General features: G+C 43.5%; 1 protein-coding gene across 5 annotated transcripts in view; it reads right to left on the reverse strand.

Annotated features, from left to right (window-relative positions):
- Nucleotides 1-21118, reverse strand: part of ARMC8 (armadillo repeat containing 8) — a 121072-nt gene that overhangs the window by 13048 nt on the left and 86906 nt on the right. For 3 of the 5 annotated variants that reach the window (XM_045903700.3, XM_045903699.3, XM_045903698.3), the window contains 5 exons: nucleotides 20097-20192; nucleotides 15259-15354; nucleotides 10452-10524; nucleotides 8946-9039; nucleotides 4266-4924 (listed from right to left, as the gene is read on the reverse strand). In XM_045903700.3, the coding sequence (XP_045759656.1) occupies nucleotides 4891-4924; nucleotides 8946-9039; nucleotides 10452-10524; nucleotides 15259-15354; nucleotides 20097-20192 (393 nt within the window). In that variant the 3' untranslated portion in view covers nucleotides 4266-4890. Of the gene's footprint in view, nucleotides 1-4265; nucleotides 4925-8945; nucleotides 9040-10451; nucleotides 10525-15258; nucleotides 15355-20096; nucleotides 20193-21118 lie in introns of those variants that run through there. The other 2 variants (XR_010410366.1, XR_010410365.1) reach the window with 1 other exon arrangement.

The following is a 21118-nucleotide window of genomic DNA, read 5'->3' on the forward strand; positions in this document are numbered from 1 at the left end:
TCATCTAATTTTCTTGATGCTCCCTCCCCGTTTCTTTGGTTTCTGATTCTGGCTACTGCCTAATTTTAAAGTCTGAGAGCTCCCAGTGGAGCCAAGTTGCCTCCAGCTTTCGCTACATCACCTGGTTGAGCCCATCCTTCCATGGCTGTGCCCTTGAGGTTGAAAATCTCACAGAAGGTTTTCAATAAAAAAGTAACTATTATTACCCCTGTGAACAGTAACATGGATAGCTACTCCCTCCTGCTAGTTTGCTCTTTGGTCCATTTGAAAATTCACTAAGCCCAGGCATCCAATTTCCTCTCTGAGGAAAAGGCTGTGTTCTACTCCCCAAGGCAAATGTTAGCGATTTCCTTTCATTTGCTGGTTTTCTCCAGAAGACTCTGCTCTATGACTTGAAGTTCTTTAAATGCGCAGTTAGCTCCCAGAAGACTGCTCTTCATGGGTGCATTACTCTTTATTCCAATGCTATGCTGGCACTGGGGACGGAAGGATGAGTCAGGCTGTGTGAAGTGGGGAGCAAGTCCTGTGACTCTGGGTGGGTGGCTGCATTCCCCATGACTGTCACCTTTAGATGCGAACATGCATGCCTGTTGTGTTCATTAGCATCTGTACTGACCTCCATGAGAAACAATGTACTCAGAGGGTCCCTCCCTGACGGGATGTCAGGAAAACTGAATCCACTGTTCCAGACCTCCAGATATTCAGCCCACCATGGGACTGTGCTCTTTCCTTTGTGAGTGGGCTCAAGAGGGGGATTCAATGCCTTGGAGGAGCAGGGGCATTAGAACCCTGCACCTCTTCTACACACACAGGTGTTGCGTGCCTCTGAATGAGCTACTTGGGGGTGCACCCAGCTGACCGCTATCTGATCTCCCCAGAAGCTGGGAAGCCAAGGATCTTCCACCAGTGGAGAGATGAGAAATGGTCTGCCCAAGGCCTCTGAAAGCAGTGGGGGGAGAGGAAGAGTAGGTGGCGGAACTGAGACTGTAGGGGTGATGCGTGTTGCTGTCTGTGATGACCTTTAAGCCTCCCCAGGAAGTAGCTGGGAGAGGGGAAGGCAGGAGGGGCACTAGAGGGGGAGAAGTGGGGACACATACTTTCCATCTATAACTTGGTAGAGCATTTCTTAGAGTCTGGAAGGTTCAAAGCAGAAGTAACAGAGGTGCGGGGGAGGGGGGGTGTTGGAGGAGAGAAGCTTCATGAGAGTGGCTAAAATGTCAGCCCACTCTGAGGATGGAACTCCTTAGCAGAGGCCCTGGGCCTGGCTTCCTACAATGGAAGCAAACCAGGGCATGCAGAATGGGTGCTGTTTTGGGCATTAAGACCTCTCAGCTCCTGGGTGTGAATGCCTGATAGGGTGGAAGGCAGGCCCCACTGCATGAAATAAAGAGGGTGGTTCCTTTCTAATGATTGGCTCTGGCTCTCCACTCAGCGAGAGGGCCGACTGCCCAGCAGAGCCAAGGCCAGGAGTCAGGGGGTGCATAAATATAGGGAGGAAAGGTGACTACGTAGGCCATGATGTGGCCCTTGAGGCAGGGGTTCCCAGTTTTCCCAGAAGCCAGGGCGTAAACCAAAACTACCCTCATGCTGGAAATGGACACAGGCCTCTCTGCCCAACAATCAGGAGAAATGTGCAAAGGAGCAGGACTGGGGCAGCACCAGCCCCTATCCCAGGTGGCAAGGTGTTGGGACCTCCTCCTGTCAGCTCTCCATTAGAATCTGGGGTCAGTCTCCCATTTCCCAGGTCTCACTTTCATGTTTGCCCTGTGGCAAGGGAATTCCCTCCCCTGCCAACCACCTCACCACCCCCGACGCTCTCTCCCCAACCTCCACGCTCTGGGGTAGATGTCCTTGGCTTTCTGTTTCTAGGGAGGTCAAGAGGGAAGAGGTGCTTCTCTACATTTTAGAGATGGGGAGAAGAGTGTGCAGTCCATGAAGAGCACCTGGGCATCCTTGCAAAGGGGAGCAGTGGCTTGTTGGGGCCGCTGGTCATCCGCCAAATTCTGGGCCTGAGGCCAGTGAGTAGTGGCAGTGGAAGTGTGGCGTACCTAAGGGGCTGAGGAGAGGATGGAGGCAGTGGACACAACACTGGGGAGGTCCTGGTGGCTGGGAGTGGCCACCTGTGAAAGGTCTGCTAGACTTCAGGAGGCCAAGGACAGGGGTTCCCAGGCTGCTGCAGATGCCCCTATAGCATAGCTGTAACTACCACAGGGCACTGGCCCCCACTCTGAAATGCAAAGTCACTCCCTGGCCTCTTATTCACCAAGAATCGTAAGTTCCAAAAGCCGGGACACATTATCTTCCAATGTTTCCTAATGTTCTAGACATTCGGAAAACAGACTCCTTTTTAGAAGTTGCCATGATTTTTTTCTTGGCTTTTATTAGCATGTGTTAAAATCATATTATCCAAACACTACCAGAAGAACATGTATTGTTCTGCATAAAGTGCTTAAGGAAAAAAAAATGCAACTTATTAAATTGGACATTCTTTTCTAGTTCATAAATTTTGGGTTACAATCAGGGCACAAAAGGAGAAACAGAATGCAGTATTAGAGAGAGCGAGAAGCTTAGTGAAGGACTCGGGTGGAGACAACAGACCACGCCCCATTCCTCCCACTTCCTTGCTGACTGAACACTGCACCTGCCTAAAGCAGCAAACAGCTTTGTTTTAATAAATACATTTTTCCTTCATTCAAATCAGAAAAGTTAATTATAGTAAAGCACTTTTTCTTTGACCATCTGTTTATAGCCACAGGCAAGATTTATCCACAGAGTTTAAGTGTGAAAGTGTTATTTCATTGGGCTTTCAGCTTTCTAATGCTATCTGGGTTCAAGATTGTCTCAGCAATTCATTATTGGTTTCCTTAATATTTACCTGGTATTTTTAAACACCAACTCTATAGTGTTTGTGTTAACAAATGCCAACCAAGGATATTTTCTCAGTACTAGAAGTGTCAATGAGTGGGCCTAAATAAGGCTTTATTCCCAATAAACTCAATTCTCTTTAAACTGGCCTTCTCACATTAGCACTCTGATGGCCGCACAAAACCCAAGTCCCCGTTGTGACAGATTTTTAAATTGGTGATGTTAAAAAAAAAAAAAATAACAACTTGGAAATCTCTGTGTTTGGATCTTGGGTGGTCATGTTGAGAACAGGAAAAATTGCATTAAATACACTTAAAAACATTCATTTGCAATCAAACATATTTAAATCCTCCAAGGAAGGTGCAGGCTGGTGATGGGGTGGCCTCGGTGTGCGCAACCCCATCAGGAGTGGCTGGTAGGCTTGGGACTCTGCCAGTGGCACACTCATGGCAAGCTTCTCCGCCACAGACCTCGATTCTGGGCCGCAATGCCTCTGAACTTCTGTTAGCAAAGGGAAAGGCAGGCTGGTTGTTCCTCCAAACAGTCAAGAGCAACCTCTGTGGAGTTCACCTTGAAGCTGCCCCAGAAGCTGGAGCCAGGTGCCAAGCTAAGGGCTGCAGAAGGGTGAAGGAGCACTGGTGGTACAAGAAGCCATCTTCCATCCTCTGGGGAGAGTCCCTTTCCCTCGCTCAAACTTCAGTGCTTTGGGCTTCATGCAGGAAAAGATCTCAGCCACATGTCTTACTCAAATTTTGATCTCATTTTACAAAAGCACACTGAATAGCAGTCCTGAGTGACTAGTAGAATTTTAGCTGAGTATAGCTAAGAGAAAAACAGCTTTCTAAACTATCCTGTTCTTCGCTTCTCTCTACAGAGGAGTCTGTAGAGCATTCTTTAGTTTCACAGTGATATATACTGTTTCAGGAAGCACAAGGTGATCAGACTTTGTTTCCAGGAAGTGATGACCTACTTTAGTTTGAGCATAAGGTTTCATGACTGGCTCTAAATCCTGCCAGATATCGCTACACCAGTGGCAGGATTTAGGGCTGCTGGGAGGCTCTTGGTGCCCAGTTCCTGCCAAGTGTAGCCTGCCAGAGTCAGGGCTGGGCTTTCACTATCAGTAGTTATATTTCCCCTTGATGGTTCAAAAATCCTATGGTGAATCTGTTGCCTCACTCCACTCCACCCTGTCCATCTGACTTGGAAGCCTGAGAGCTTATTGAATTAGGCTGAAAAGAGGCTCTGTACCTGCTGATATTGACGGCAGTAAGATGCTAGCTTACTATTTTGCACAGCACCATGTATCATGCCTGTTACTCCAGGCCAACTACAGCCAACCTTTTTGTTTGTTTTTTGTTTTTTTGTTTTTTTTTTATAAAGAAAATCTATGTAAGTTGAGGTTCAGAAATGCATATATTTTTTACTTACAAATATTCATCTGACCAAAATTCAACATAACCTTTATGGAACACTTAACAATTGTTTTGTTTTTAAAATAACATTTCATTCAAACTGTATATAATTCAGTAAAGTTTTTTATACAGCAAGCAATGCTTAAACCCTGGAAAATCTGTAGAAAAGAGATTTTCACACAAAATAAGAAAAGAAAAATTTGAGGTATCCCTCACATACGCACACACACATCCATTCATTCTGACCCATGTGCACACACACGCACACACACCTATGTGTGCAGAGACACATTCATTCTCACTCACAAAGTGGCTGCAGCATAGGCAAAAAATTGTAGGTCCAAAGGAAAATGATTGATTGTTCTAATAAAGAGTCCAGGTAGCTCAGAAAAAAAAAAACCAAAATAAAACACAATAGTCCTCTGAGGAAATTACTACCTCAAAAAAATGTTCTCAAGATGAATTTGAGATCTAAGCCTACCAAATTGCTTTTGCAAAACAGCTCCCTGCAGTCCAAGGTGACTTGTGCAAATAGAAGGAATCAAATGAGGCTAGTTCCTGTACTTCCTTGAACAAGGACGGGGGATGCTTGCAGGTGCCCGGGGCGCTCCCATCACGCCAGGTACTGCTGCAGTGCCATTTTTGCCCTGAAATCACAAAGTTCCTGTTAGCCATCCTCTCTGAAGTGTAATTAAGGCAAAAATCCTGTGGCTCAAAGATGGTAATGGGGGGGTAGTCTAAAAAGATCCCCAAAGGGAACTGCGGTGAGCCCAGCTGGGCGAATACCGTATGGGGCAGAGATCTGTGGTCAGCAGATAACTTCAAACCCATGCTGGCTACATTCCTCTTCCTGAGGTTCTCTTAGGAAGGGCTGCTCTTGTCCTTCCACCTGCTGCAGTGAATTCTAGTTTCCCTTTGTCACTGGCATTTGGCCACGATGGGTCTGGAATTCTTTACTTTCTCCTACTGCCATGCAGGTTTTTAGCTGGTGCTGCAGGACACTGGGGAGGACACTTAGGATTCTGGGAAGCTAAGAGGAAAACTGACCCAGGGAGAGGCCTTCAGGTGTTGATTAGAAGGTGCAGGGGGGGGGCCTAGTGCTCACAACCCAAGACTGTCTCATGGTTCAAATGCCTTCAAATTGAGGAAGGAGGTTATAGTTTCATCTCATTCTTCTCATCATGCCTGCGGACACTGACCTGGCATAGGAGGTAGGTTGTTAGGGTGGTTGGGGAAGAAGACAGCTAGTTGGAGAAGAAGAGATGTAATGTCTCATGACAGCCACACAGGATGGGTGCATCCTGATCCTTGTAAAAGGGTCGTCCTTTGAGCTGGGACTGAGGAGGCCTCCTTGACTACTCCAATCATGAGCTTGGTAAAGGTTCTCAAGAGGCTACAATTGTGGGAATTAGGAAGTCAAGTTTTAGCAATGGTCTCCCCTGCTAGGTTATAGAAAGAAATGGCTAAAATGTTCAGTTACTACTAGCTGATGAAAGTAAGCCAAGGTAGACTGGGCATGCAATATGTTGGATGCAAGTGCAGTCTCTATAGTGAAGTAATGGGTATGACCTACGGTTTTAAAAGTGGATACTAAGGGAAATGTTCTTGCAATTATCTAAGACTATATAGTCCAATCCATCAAAACGGAAAGCCCCATACAGATGGTCTCCAAGTTATAAGTGAGTTGGGTTCTACAAGGTCATTTTCCTACAGAAACAAGCTTATGAATGATGCCACAGGCTACCTCTTAATGATCATCTACCTCACCACACAGTCCCAAGACACTCTGAGCCTAAGGTGGAAAGGGCTGGTTGGCAATAGCTCATCTGTAAGTGTTTGAAAGTCAAAGGATCACAAAGCCTTAAAGACAGAAGGAACCTGAGAGATGTCTTCTTTAGGTAACAGACTAAAGGTTTTGACTAAATGAGAACTACCAATTCAGACTCCTTCTGAATCTTTCTCAGGGGCTACCTATGTTTGTTATATTAGACTTCAGAGACTGTAACCTTATTATCCTCCTGCTATCTCTTAATATCTAAGGAGTCTTTCAGTTGGATGGTTCTTGAGGCAAGATCATCTTTCCTTCGATGGACTTAGGCAGGGTAGCTCAAACCTTGATTCTTTTAACGTGGTTTAAGAACTGCTGAAAACTTATGTGCCATACAAATATGGGGAAACAGCACCAGACAGATCTAAACCATTGTAGGCCAGGGCTGAAACCTATTGTACATCCTGCTAGTGAGGCCTCTTTTAACGTTCCAGGTCATCCTAGAAATGATTTCGAGCACAACTATTTTCATTTCTGGACGAACATGAGAAAAGAAACCCAGGGAACGATGTGGCCCTCAACCAGGAGAGACGGGCTGACCGAGCTCACCGCTTAAGTCAGCAGCCGCTACTACCACTATGGAGGTGGAGGCACGGGTGCCAGTCCTCAAAGTACAGCTCAAATCCAGCCTTCGGCGAGTGCCTAGCTTTCAGTTGCCTTTGATGGGACACTCAGCTGAGCAGCAGCCTTGGGCCTCAATTATTTGGGGGATTTGTCTTCTTTAACCCACTGGATGGCAAGCTTCAGGGAGGCAGGGGCCCAGCCTGCTCTGTGTGCTCCAGAGTCGGGCACAGCCATTCACTTAAGGAGCAATTACCAAGTGCCTTTTCCCTTCAGTGGGGCAGACAAGCAAGCTGACAGCCATGACAACAGTGTGGTATGTCTTATGGGTGCTACAGGAGTCCCTGGCAGAAGGGGTCCCCTGACAAAGCCTAGGGTGGAGAATGGATCAGGCAAGATCTTCTGGAGAAGGTGACAACCTGATCTGAGTTGTGAAGGATAAATGGCCACTGTCCAGGCATTCTCTTCCCTTGCTTTCAGGACAACTGCTGTGCCTGGGTCTCTGCCTACTTCACTGGTCGTTCCTTCCTTTCCTTTGCTGGATCTTTTTCATTTACCTCTAAATGCTGGAGAGCTCCAGAGCATAGTCCTTAGCCTTCCTGTCTTCTTTCCTCTCTCTTCCTTTCCTTATGTGACTCTATCCAGCTCCATGGCTTTATATACCCTCCTAGTTTATACCCTCAGCCCCATTATCCTGAGAAGTCCCTTGGATATCTAATAGCATCCAAAACTTGGCATGTCCAAACAAGAACCCTCACTTCTCCCTACCCCAACCTCCTTCTCTTGTATTCCTCATTATCTTGGTAAATGGCAACACCCTATCCAGTTGCTCAGGCTAAAACTCTAGGCATTTTCCTTTCCTCTCTTTAATATCCTACATATTGAATCCCTGAGCAAATCCTGTTTTCTCTATCTTTAGATTAAATCCTGAATCTGACCACTTCTCAGTATTTCTACCACTGCCACCCTCATCTCTTACCTACAGGACTACAGTAGTCTTGAACTGCTCTCCCTGCTTCCGTTCTTGCCCAGGTGATTCTCTACAGAGCCACCAGAGTGATTTTATACAAATTCAAGTCAGATAGGGTCTCTTCTGCTCAAAACTCTCCAGTGACTTCCTATTAGACTCTGAATAAAATCCAAAGTCCTGACTATGGCCGACAAAGTTTTCCACTTGCTCCCTGGAGTGCACTTATTACCACCCTGCCCCTCATTTATTTTTCTGCAGCTCCACTGGCCTTCCTGTTGTTTCCTGAACATGCCAACCTTGTTCCTGCCTCAGAGCCTTGCACTCACTGTCCCCTCTGCCTGGAATACTATTCATTGGAACATCTGCCTGGCAGACTATCTCATTTCATCCAGGTCTTCGATCAAATGTCACATCCTCAGAGAGGCCTTTACTGGTTAATCTATCTGAGAAGAAACTTTCTTACTCTTCATTCCTTCACCTTGCTATTTTTCTTCATAGTACATCTCATGACCTGCTATCATATTACATATTCATTTGTCTGTCTTTTGTACTAGAATGTAAGTTCCACGAGGGCAAGGACTTCATCAATTTTATTCATCATTATATCTCCAATGCCTAAAACAGTCCCTGGTAGAGGTTAGTATTCAAAAAATATTTGCTGAATGAATGGGGAATTCAGAGGAGAGGGGTCTGGGATGGCAAACCAGATGGAACAGAATGTGTAAATGCGTGAAGATGTGACACTGCAAGAGGGCAGGTGTGTCTGGAGGACAGGTTGGGGGGGCATGAAAGCAAGCTGTAGAGTGAAGGCTGTGGTAGGAGGGAGTGTACACAGCCAGGAAGAACATTTTTGGCTATTTTGAAGGTAGAGGGATCTCTGATTATGATTTTGCCTCTCCCAGTAAATGGTGAAGACAGGAACCCCTCAGTGGTCATTGCCATATTCTCAGCAGCCGGGCCAGGCTTACACAAGGCAGGCGTTCAGTGAGATCTTGAGATAATGGATGTTTTTATTATTGGCCTTCCTTTCTATTTTAATGTCAAGAGAATGATCCCTGGATCCTCTCCAGATATACACTAAGATGGCTCAGGCTCATGTTAACTCACAGTAAGATGAGAATCTTTAATAATTTGCTAATTATTAGTTTCTTATTCAAAAGCCATACAGTTAGCTCATAGAAGATTAAGAAGGGAACTCAAGAATCTAAAAGATTTTAAGTTTGGCAACGTAAATTACTAAGCAAGCCAAACCCTTTCATAAAAGAATTCAACATACCCCAAAACAAGGTCCTTTTCCTTTGATACTCACTTGTCACAAAGGTTTGAATCTGGTGACTGACTCAGTTTGTGTAGAATATCTACGATGCCCATGTCTCGTAACTTATCCTGGCGTTCTTGTGAACCTAAGAGATTAAAGCTAACAGGTTACTGGGGACATGACCCAGGCAATTGCTCTCCTTGAGGTGCAATCAACAATCTAGAGCATTACCAGGGTCCTTTACTCCCCACCCTTCCATCCCCCTTATCCCCAATGAAGTTGGATTGCCTCATGCTTGGATCCTCTAACAACATTCTAACTGGTCTCTCTGCTCCTTGACCCTCTTTCTTGCAGTCCATCCTGGGTTCTGCTGATAGATTAATTTCCCCATGGACTACAGGGTCAAGGTCAGATTCCTCAGCCTGGCACAAGGCCCTCTGCCATTGGCCCCATCTTCATATCTTCTGTCTGGACATATCAAGTCAGACTCTTCCTACTCCAGACAGGTCTTATTTTTCCTTCTGTTCTCTTCCACCCTCCTCTGACCTCCCAGCACTTCCTGCTGCCTCTTGTTTAGCATGTGGCAGTTCCAACTTCATACTGCTCTGTCCTATCTTCCAACTAGACTAGGACCTCCTTGAGGGTGGCTCTGTTTCGCTGGCACCTGGATGGTACTTGGTCTCTAGGCCTATATGTTGAATCCAATTTTTCCTCCTTCCACTTTGTTCTAGACACAGCTGCTGGGTAGAGTAATCCTCTTGGAGTCTTTCCTTCCCATGAAGAAAATTTTGTGCCTGCAGTGACTCACTCATGCACTGAGCTCCTCTAGACCCAATGAACCAGAATCTCTAGGTGTAAAAACCATAAATCTGCATTTTAAAAAGTTCCCCAGGTGATTCTTATGCAATGAGCCCAGCACTGAGAACAACTGCTCTTCCATGTTTGCTACATTGGAATCACCTGGGAAATTAAAAAAAAACCAAAACCAAAACTTATGCCTGCAACCCGCCTCCCAGAAATTCTGATTAAATTGGTCTGGTGCAAAAATCCTCAGGTGAGTCTATTATGCAGTCAAGATGGAGGACCTCTGATTCACAGACGCTACCTTATAGACTGGCTGCTTCACTAGTCACAGTGTATTTCTCATTTCTCACCAAGGCACCCTCTTCCTCATTAAGCTTATATGCCTGTAACCCTTACAAGTGTCCCTCTGCACACAATGAAAGACCAATCTGCCCATCCACTCCCACCTCTCATCTTCTTCAAGTACATCCCCGTAACCTCCTCCTCAGCTCTCTCAAGGGCATGGACTGACACTTATTTCTCTAGGGTCTCCTTTACCCCCATCCTCTGTAATCTCCTGCAGTGTTGACTTCAAGGTGGGGCTCACTGTTAACTGTCCAGCCAACTCTGGCTAGTCCCATGGATTCTCATACCAAGGTTAACTTGAAAGAATGCTCAGGACCCACTGAGTGATGCCTGCATCTAGGATCTCAGGGACATCTGCTACCTTCCCTCCCATAATTGTCCTCAAAACAGATCTCACCAATCTCTTACCTTCCTCTTCATTCCATATGAGGTTTGATATACAAAACATAGCGGCAAGCTGCAGTTTCACATGTGAATGACCCTATTTGATGCAGAAAAAGAAAAAATATGGAGGCAATCTGATTTGAGGAATTTTTTTGGTAACATACCATAGGCAATTCCCATAGGCTAAAAGTGTGAAGCAGGGCCCTCAAACTCAAATGTCTTGAGGGGTCACAAAGTTAGTACTAATGGGTAAATTGGTTGTGCTAAAGACAAGAGAGAGTGGTGGGAAATTTGGTAAACTGGGGAGTGAAGACTTGCCAAAAGATATTCACATTCAAATTTTAGAAACCCTCTGACAGGCCAAACAAAACACCTTTAGGGCTGTAATTATAGTTTGCAATTTATCACTCTATCCATGCACACAAACTGGCATAGGACAGGTCTATGCTTTAGACTTAGGCTATGCTTGATCTACATCAGGAAACATTCAGGTCACCAATGGCCAATAAATAGGATGAATGTGGCTTTGGTATTCAGCTATTGATTATCTGATTCAAATTACTCTTATTTGGGGGGGTTGTCCCCCAAAACCTGAGTCTTTACTTGATTCATCTAATGTTTCTATTATTGTTAAAGAGCCTCCTATTCTTCTGAAACACAATTCTTATTTTTCTTTATGTACTAAAAGTACAACCACTTTTGCTTAAGTTGGATCATTTAGCCATATGGAGTGCTTTCTCCAACACAACAGAGGACCCAATTGTAAAACAATCTCTACAGATGATTTTCCTATTGCTCAGTTAAAAAAAAGTCCCCTGTACTTTTAAATAACATGCATTTCTAGGGAATTATCAGTGGCATAATATGCTCAACAGTTTCTTGGAGGATCAGACGGACTTATTTTGCCAAGTAGGACTATATTTCAACTACGCAGAGACAAGAAGTGGACGACATGGCTTTCTTCACTAGAATTCTACGGCTGGTGATTCTCTTTTCCTTTTACCTGCCAAGACTTTTAAAGAGATGCCCAGTCTGGGCTCCACAAAGACAAGACGGAACAAAATTTATCATTTGCTCTCAGCCTCAGGTCATGAATAGGGGGGATAAATGAACTTATACACAGTACAAAAATAAGTGTTTACAATGTGTAAGTTCATTCAATACATATTTTTTTGAGGAAACAAATTGCTGTGGAAAAAAGTGGAGAGTGGAGAGGTGGGAACATAATTTAGGTAGAGTGCACAGAAAAGATCTCTTTGAAGGAGGCAACACTTAAGCAGAGACTTAAAGGGTAGGAAGGTGCCAGCTGTGCAAAGAGCAAGGGCCTAGGGGCACTGAGAGGAAGGAAAAGTTCCTGAAAAGGTCTGAAGTACGAAGGAGCTGTAGAGCTCATTCATATTGAGAAGGTAAAGTGGAGCAACATTAGCTCAGGGAAGGAGGTGTGGCTAAACTGTGGGCCCTTCTGGGCCCTAGAGAAAGGACTTTAGATTTTGCTCTGAGTTGATAGGAAGCTCCTGAAGGATTTAAGCAGTGGAAAGTAAAGATCTGATTTACATTTCTAGAAGGTCACCCGGGCTGAAGGGATTGGATGACAATGCGGAAGTGTCTAGGAGGCTATTATGGTCAACCAGGCATGAGATGCCATGGCTTGGTCCAGGGTGAGGGCAGTGGTGATAGAAAGAAGCAAACAGAATCCAGATCACGTTTGGAGGAAGGGCTGACAGGACCTGCTGATAAATCGGATTAATGAGGTGAAAGAGCTGGAGAAATCATGATTGACTCCCAGGTTTGAGCAACAGAATAGATGGCAGAGCCACTGTACTGAGACAGGAAAGAACAGGAGAGAAGAAATTTAGGTTTAGGAGAGATATTTAAGAACTCATTTTTATTTTTATTTTTTTATTTTTTTTTAAGATTTTATTTATTTGACGGAGAGAGACACAGTGAGAGAGGGAACACAAGCAGGGGGAGTGGGAGAGGGAGAATCAGGCTTCCCACGGAGCAGGGAGCCTGATGTGGGGCTCGATCCCAGGACCCTGGGACCATGACCTGAGCTGAAGGCAGATGCTTAACGACTGAGCCACCCAGGCGCCCCAAGAACTCATTTTTAAACATCAACTTCAGGAAGCATCAGACAGGTGCATGGAGATGTAAAGTAGGCAGGAGGATATAGGAGTCCAGAGTTCAGAAGACAAATCTGGAAGTGTATCTTCCATGTGACCCTCTTACCTTGCTCCTCTACCCTCTACCCCCACTAAGAAAAGAACCAGCATCTGTAGAGCTGCAAGTACCATCATGAAAGCTCGTTGTCATGGCTTTTGAAAGGCCAGTAACCATTATTGTGGTTGTATTTTCTATTGATGATACTATGGAAAGTATAAATACTGTAATACCTATTCTATTTATCAAAACTGACTATTAGACCAGAACCCAGAAACCAAAAAAGCATATAGATGATAGTAAAAGGCATGGGAGTGGATGCGATTCTCCTAAACCAGTGGTTCTCAACTCTAGCTGTACATAAGAGCTGCCTGGGGAACTTTTATTTTTTTTTTAAGATTTTTTAAAGATTTTAATTTTTTAAAGATATGTATGTATGTATGTATATATGTATTTATTTATTTGAGAGAGACAGAGACAGTGACAGTGACAGAAAGCATGAGTGGGGAGAAGAGGGAGAAGCAGGCTCCCTGTTGAGCAGGGAGCCTGACGCGGGGCCCGATCCCAGGACCCTGGGATCATGACCTGAGCTGAAGGCAGATGCTTAACTGACTTAGCCACCCAGGTGCTCCAAGATTTTAATTTTTTAAAGATTTATTTATTTGAGGGGGAGAGAGAGTGTGAGGGAATGAGTGGGAGGAGGGGAAAAGGGAGAGGGAGAAGCAGACTCCCTGCTGAGCAGGGAGCACGATGAGGGGCTCAATCACAGGACCCTGGGATCATGACCTGAGTTGAAGGCAGATGCTTAAATGACTAAGCCACCCAGTCACCCTGCCTGGGGAACTTTTAAAAACCCTGATGCCCAGGCTATAACCCAGACCTATTAAATCAGAATCTTGAAAGGAAACGGACAATGCAACCATCTCTGAAAGCTCCCTGGAAAATGCCATTGTGCAACAAAGATCACAGACCTCAGGAGACCATGTAGGAGAGAAAAGAAGAGGGACTAGGGCTAAGCAGGGAGGGATAGTGTATTGAAAGCCAAGAGAAAGGAATGTTTCTAGGAGGAGGAAATGGTCAGCTGAGTTGAAGGCTGCTGTAAGTGAGGTGAGATTAGGAGAGAAAATGGTCCTTTGGATTTGGCATCCTGGAGGTCGCTGGAGACCTTAAGCAGAGATGTTTCAGCTGAGCGATGACAGTGGAGGCCAGATGAAATGGGTTAGAATAAATTTAAAGGTGAAGAAGGAGATAGCATGTGCAGAAGATGCTTTTAAGAAGTCTGGCTATGAAAAGCAGCACAAAAATAGGTATATCTCAGTGGATATGGGAAATCAAGAGTAACTTTGAAAAGATTAGAGATGCTATGTAGATCTGGGATTGGAAAGATAAGGGAGTTCCTGGTTGAAGCAGTAAGGTTTTCATTCAACATTTACTGAGCACATACTAAATGCCAGGCATCGTCCAAGGTGACAGATATAAAAATGTACACAAAACACATGGAGCTTTGCCCTCATGGAACTTACACTCAGGCACACAAACACATGTGTATCACTATAATTGAGCTACTGCTCTGAAGGGAACAGAATGCAGTAACAAAGAATAACCCACATAGATAAGAGCCCACGAGGAAGTATCAGTTGAGCTCAGATCTGAGAGGTGAGAAGGCATGCCATGAAGGAGTGGGGGAGAAAAGTGTTCCAGGGAGGTGAGCCAGCATGTGCAAAGGTCCCGAGGCAGGAAAGAACACGCATGGCCTTTCCACGGAACAGGAGGTCAATGTAATCCACAAAGGAAAGGGTAATGACAGGATTTGGGACACGGATGAGTCAGGTCATGCAGGATTTCACAGGCCATCACAAGGGGGATATGGATGTTATTCAAGGTGCAAAAGGGAGCCACTAAAGGACTGTGGCTTCTATTCTCTTAACAAAACAAAAGGTGAGGTCACCACTAAGAGTGATGAGGGAGAGAAAAGACTTAAACGAGGAGCTGACACCTCCTCATGGAGAAGGGAGGTGTCAGCTTGCTGGAGAATCACAAGGGGGTAGTAGGCGGTGTAAACAGGAAATTAACACGATACCAATCAGCCTGGTTCTGTGCCTTTCTCTGCAGTTGCTGACTCTGACAGGCAGGCAAAAAGAAGACAGGTTCACCCACAGCTGGGGTTTTGCTATGAGACACTGACAGAATGAAAATATTGCCAGGTTTGGCAATGGGCAGTTTCTGGTGATGACAAGATTCATGGGATGGCCGTGGCAATAGGTGGCTTAGGTGTCTGCAAGTAGGTAGCAGTCTGTGTTTGCAAGCGAAGAGGTCAAAGAACAAGTGCCAGAGATGCCAGAGGCTTAAGAGGTCATGCACATCGGAGAGAAGCCTTGAGAGGGAAGACAGGGATTTGGACGCCCTGGAAGAAAACCAAGAGCCGATGTCTTCGCTGATTAAGGAGGCAATCAGGAAACAATGAAGGTGGGGAGTGGGGTGATGAATGGGTGGTAGTACTGCCCAAATGGCACAAGCTTCAAGGCCTTCGTGTCTGTGTTTTTCTTCAGAATGAAAGAGAGTTCCCTGAATCTGTGACAGAGTAGTCTATTCTTTTTTAAAATCTCTGCACAATTTGTTTTGAGCCTCCTAATGCAGCTACTACAGAGCAGTGAAAGGGACAAAGGCCTACCATGTAATACTTGATTTTCTGCAGGATGTCATCATTGGTCATAATAAGTTCTTTTGCTGTTGTCCCATCTGCTATGTTGGCTAAGATGCACAGTGTCTGGAAAAGAACAAAGGGCCGGTGATCAGGAAAGCTCTGAAGTCCTCAGATGCAAGCTCTCTCAAGAACTTGGGTAATTTCCATCTGAAGTACATGGATTCTCACAGGTTCTACTCTGAATGCTCTGATTTCTTATCTCCTGACATTACTGCCAACAAAAGTAACCACACTTAACAAAAGTCCACCTTAGGCAAAAGAGAACCCAAACATTTCAGTAGTTTCTTTTGGGGCATAAGCCATCACTGGGTAAAGGCAGCCATGTCTTACATCAAAGGGAAAATGTGAATTGTTATTATTTCATTTCTAAGATAAGCTCTTGTTACTAACCCAACAATGTTTCTTCAAAAGCGTAGTCTCTTTGGTGGAAGCATCATAGGTGCTGCAACTTCCCTCCCTCCCCCTCCAAATACTTCTTGCTCCCAAGCTCATGACCTTCTGGGTGAAGGCCTGGACGCTGGTCCACTAGCCATGTGCATTTAGGACTTCTTGACTTTTTAAAACCTGATTAGAGGAACAGAAAGGTAAGGAAAATGTGTGAAGCTTAGTCGAGCCTGGCCTAATGAGACTGGAGGGAGACCGTAACACTTGGCAGGACAGTGTAACTTGAAGATAATCACCACACTGGTACTGGAAGGACTTTCTTATCAGCTGTTGGGAATCTCACAGCCAGACCAGGAGGAGGGCAATGTTTAGAGTAATGGTGAAAGGACTGTGGAAAGGAAACTGAGCCCGTGCCAGTCTCTGCAATTCAACAAACATTTACTGAGCACCTACAATGTGCATGCACTCTGCAGGGCATTAGGGTCAGACAGGAATAAGACACACTACCTAATCTTGAAGCGGTCACACAATTACATTTCACTGTGGTGTGACAGAGGAAAAACAGGACCGAAAAGGCATGAAGTACACTTGCTTGATACTGCAAAGGTCAGGGAAGGCTTCTTGGAGGAAGCGACACTGAGCCCTGGAGAACAGTAAGGAACCACTCAAAGAAAGTGATCAGAAGTGGGAATGGGGTCTAAATTCAAGTAATTTTCTCCAAACTTAACCTTTCTTTTGGTAGACTTAAGCAAATTAAGCTTGCAGATTATAGCTAATTGACGAGATTGTTTTCTTCCTATGGCCTGAGGCTTCAAACATAAAGAGTGTGTAGTCTTATTCTTCCTAGATTAATATACTGATTAAGAAGTGAGTCCTGAGGTTTGAACCAAAAAAAAAAAAAAAAAAAAGAAAAAAAAAGAGGCTGCGTCTGGGAAGAGGAGGGAGTGACAAACATCTTTAGCCTCATCTAGGGAAGAGCTACCCCTCTCTTAACCACTAATACAGAATATGAAGGGGATTTCATGAAATATTTCTGAGAATAGACTTGTTCAGCAAGATAGGCAAGTGATTCCCCTTCTTGGAGTGTTAGAATATACCCATGCATCCTCAGGCTTGAACAGCATGGCAGCGCGAGCTACAGTTCTGTTTTAAAGCCCCACAAATGTTAGAGATCAATTAGTTCTTGGGCCAAGCCAATTTAACATATAAGCTAGGGAGCAGAGAGAAAAGCTACACACACACACACACACACACACACTTACTCATGTGAACAACTGGAAATTAATGATAGAGTAGGGAGTAGGGATAGGCAAATTATGGCCTGTGGACCAAATCCAACCCACTCCCTGTGTGGTAAATAGAATGTTATTGGAAGATGGCCATGTCTACTTGCTTACATATTGTCTATACCTGCTTTCAGGCTAGCACAGCACAGTTGAGTAGTTGCCACAGAGCCTGAATGGCCTACAAACTTAAAATATCTATCCTGCCCTGAAATAGAGAAATAGAAAAGTAACAGGGGAAAAAAAATATCAATGAAACCAAAAGCTGCTTCTCTGAAAAGATAAAAAAAAACAACAACTGATAAACCTCTAGCCAGACTGATGAGGGGAAAAAGGAATTATCAATAAAAAGAACAAAAGAGGGGATATTACAAAGAATGCTACAGACTTTAAAAAGATAATGAGAATATTATGAAGAATTTTATGTTAATAAATGTGAAAAAGATGAAATGGACAAATTCTTGAAGGACACAAAATACCAAAGCTGACACAAGAAGAAATCGATAATCTGACTACTCCTATTTCCATAAAAGAAACAGAATTTAGCTATACACCCTTCCACAAAAGAGACACCAGGTTCCAGATGGCTTCACTGGTACATTCTACCAAAATTTAAGAAAGAAAGAATACCAATGCTTCACAAATTCTTACAGAAAACTGAGGAGGGAATACCTTCACCTCATTCCCTGAGGCAAGCATTATCTCAATAATCAAATATCAATATCAAAACCAAACAAGGACATCACAAGAAAACTATACATCAGTATCTCGCATGAATATAATTCCTTACCAAATTTCAGTAAATCAAATCCAACAACGTATGTAAAGGATAATACATAATGACATTTTAATATGGTATATCTCTCTATTTATTTAGGTCTTTGATTTATCAGTGTTTTGTTTCAGCACAGAGATCCTGCACATATTTTATGAGATTTATACATAAGTATTTCATTTTTTCTGAGCTACTATAAATGGTACTGTTTTTAAAATTTCAAATTCTACTTGTTCATGCTAGCATATTAAAAATACAATTGATTTTTATATCTTGTGGCCTTGGCTAATTCATTGATTAGTTCTAGCTTTTTCTGATGAGTCCATGGCATTTTCTACATAGGCATTCATGTTGTCTGGGAATAGTTTTATTTCTTCTTTTCCAATTTATATGCCTTTTCTTTTTCTTGTCTTATTGCACTTGGTAGCAACTCCAATATGCTGCTGAATAAGACTGGTAACAATGGACATATTTGTCTTTTTCCCAATATAAGGACAGTGACAGATAAGTTCACTATCTTGATTGTGGGGATCATTTCATGGTATATACATATGTCAACATATCACAGTATATATTTTATTTTTTTTTATTTTTTAATTTTTTTTAAAGATTTTATTTATTTGACAGAGAGCGACAGCGAGAGCAGGAACACAAGCAGGGGGAGTGGGAGAGGGAGAAGCAGGCTTCCCGCCGAGCAGGGAGCCCGATGTGGGACTCGATCCCGGGACTCCGGGATCATGACCTGAGCCGAAGGCAGACGCTTAACGACTGAGCCACCCAGGCGCCCCACAGTATATATTTTAAATATATGTAGCTTACTGTATGTCAACATACCTCAAGAAAAAAAACGCTGAATTATCAGAAGTGTCTGAGAAGAACTAAACTTCCAGCTAACAACCAGACAGTGTAAGCCTCCCCATCATCACCTACTTCTGGACCATCACCAAAATCTGTACGAAAGCGTGTAATTTGAATCCTGTCAGAACACATTACTGTTATTGGCCTTTTTTTTTTTTTTGCCCTCATCCAAATCTTGCCTCACCTTTTTGCCTTGCTTCACTTTTCAAGTTAGCAGAATTCTATCTAGGTGAGCTGTCTTTATAGACAAAATTCATTCCTATGCTCTTCAGGTAAAATAGTTTAAGTAAAATAGCTGGGCGTGGAGCCTGACACGGGGCTTGAACTCACTTCCCTGACATTGAGACCAGGAGCCCCCAGGTGAATAGTTTATTTTGAGCAATGCATCTTCTTCATTGTTGTGTGCCAGTAATGGATCATGTTCAACCTAGTTTTAGTGATGCCTGAGATGATAGTTTCTCTGTGTTAAATTTTTGTTCACCAGAAAATATGGTTGTTTATTATTGAATTTTAAGAGAAATCACCTAAAATGTCCATCTTAAAACCACTTTGTCAAATCTACTGCCTTTTTTGCTCATAAATTCAATTATAGCTCCTATATCCTACCATTCTTACTTCTTGGACTGTTCTTCTGAAGCCTGCAGAATTACTCTAATTCAGGAACACAGAAAATGCAGAGCATGGGCCTGCAGTTAGACCCTAGGTTCAACTCCCCACTGATGACCTTGGGCAAGTTTCCTCCACACATATAAATATACAGCACAATGAATTTTGAAGTGAACACATCATGTAGCTAACATCTATGTCAGAAAGTTGAACATTACCATTGCCTCAGATCTTGTATTAGAAATTTAAGTTTATAGGTGACCTTTCTTTTTATGACAAAACATACACTATGTAAAAATTCTATACTAAATCCCAGAAAATATACAAAAGTAATTCTAAAACTGTCCCCTGATGAGCGCACAGCCTCTGTATTTTTATGCCTATCCTAAATCTGCCCTACTGCAAGACAACAGAAAGTAGAAGTATGGGATAGAAATAAAGAACAAGGATACATTAGAGTAAAAAAATGAAAAACGACTCCAGCATAAGGAATTATTTTATCAGGGTGTTGCAGGAATTTGAGTTCAGAGCATGGTGGATACAGAAAGCTGGAAACGATGAATCCAAGAGTGGACTCAGTCTAGGATGATCAAAGGTTACACTCCCTATGGAGACAGGGACAGTGTGTACAGTGCATGTCACAAAGGGTGAAACTATAGACTCTGGTAATATTTTCTTCTATTCCGGGAGGAAGAATTCTTGAATAGTTTCAGGGGTGGTGGAGGATCTTTCTCCTCAAATCTTTCTTGTCTCTATAGCACCTTCCATCTCAGCACTGTGTCTTTTGCAGATTTGAGTATTTCAGGAGACTCCTAATGAAGATCCTTTTTGGTATTCACACTCAGAAGATATTTCTCAGAAAAAAAAAAAATTAATAATAAAAAAAAGGGAACACATACCTGCTCTTTGACCTCAATGTTATGCTCCCCTTCCAGAATAAGGGTAACGGCTTGCATAATTTGCTTTCCATGAGTACTCATTATTTTATCTATATGCTGCAAAAACAATGGGAAATCCACAGTTATCATCTGGGGAACAAAGAAAAAGATCACAGAAAGGAACAGAAAGCTTCTCAGTTAAACAATATAATACACAACTGCTTGAAAGAGAACACCATAGCATACAGAACTAGATGCCAAAGAATAGTGTTTATTATAGCATAAAACTGCATTTTGCCTTCTATGTATGTGTCTGTGTATGTATGAGTGTGTGTGTGTGTGTGTGTGTTTATTTATGACTTGAAGTTTAAAAATGACTTGGCCTGATAGAATACAGAACTACAATCACTGGGGATCCTCAAGTCCAAAGATATTACAGAAAAAGGAACTTAAAAATGGATGGGGAAGAGAAGCCAGAGACATGGAAAATATGGCACAGATTTACTAATACTCTGGGATACAAATGTACAAAGAAGGCTCAGAAAACAAGTGAAGCACAAAGGAACTATCCATGTTTCTTCATCGACCTAAAGGCCACTGACACTGTTGCTCAGGGAACAATGAGAGGGACCCCAGAAAAAGGCTCAGCCTCTCCTGCTTTGACATATACCCACTGTTCTCCACACTGACATCTTCAGAGGTCAATCCAGTAAATGTTGGCAGTGTGGGGATTGGTCTATGGAATAACACTGAGAAGGATTCTCTAAAGGGAAAGAAGCAGAGGCCCCAGGGTAAGTGATTTAGGCATATGAGAAAACCCATTCTGGCCAGCAAACCAAGTAAGAATAAAGTAACAAATCAAGGCAGGCTCATATCCAGCATGGAGTAAGGAGAGGGAGACAGAACAGGCAGTGCAGGAGTGGGTCAGGTAGCTATATGGTAAAGCAGCTCCCAGATCACCTATGAAGGTGACAGGTCTAGATATCGACTTCTCACTTCTTTGGGAAGGGACAGCATTTGAATCACACTTCTGGGCAGATGTT

The sequence above is a fragment of the Mirounga angustirostris genome, unplaced genomic scaffold (genome assembly GCF_029215605.1).
Source record: "Mirounga angustirostris isolate CCGP_5_RB_7025 unplaced genomic scaffold, mMirAng1.0.hap1 SCAF_1, whole genome shotgun sequence".
Lineage (NCBI taxonomy): Eukaryota > Metazoa > Chordata > Mammalia > Carnivora > Phocidae > Mirounga > Mirounga angustirostris.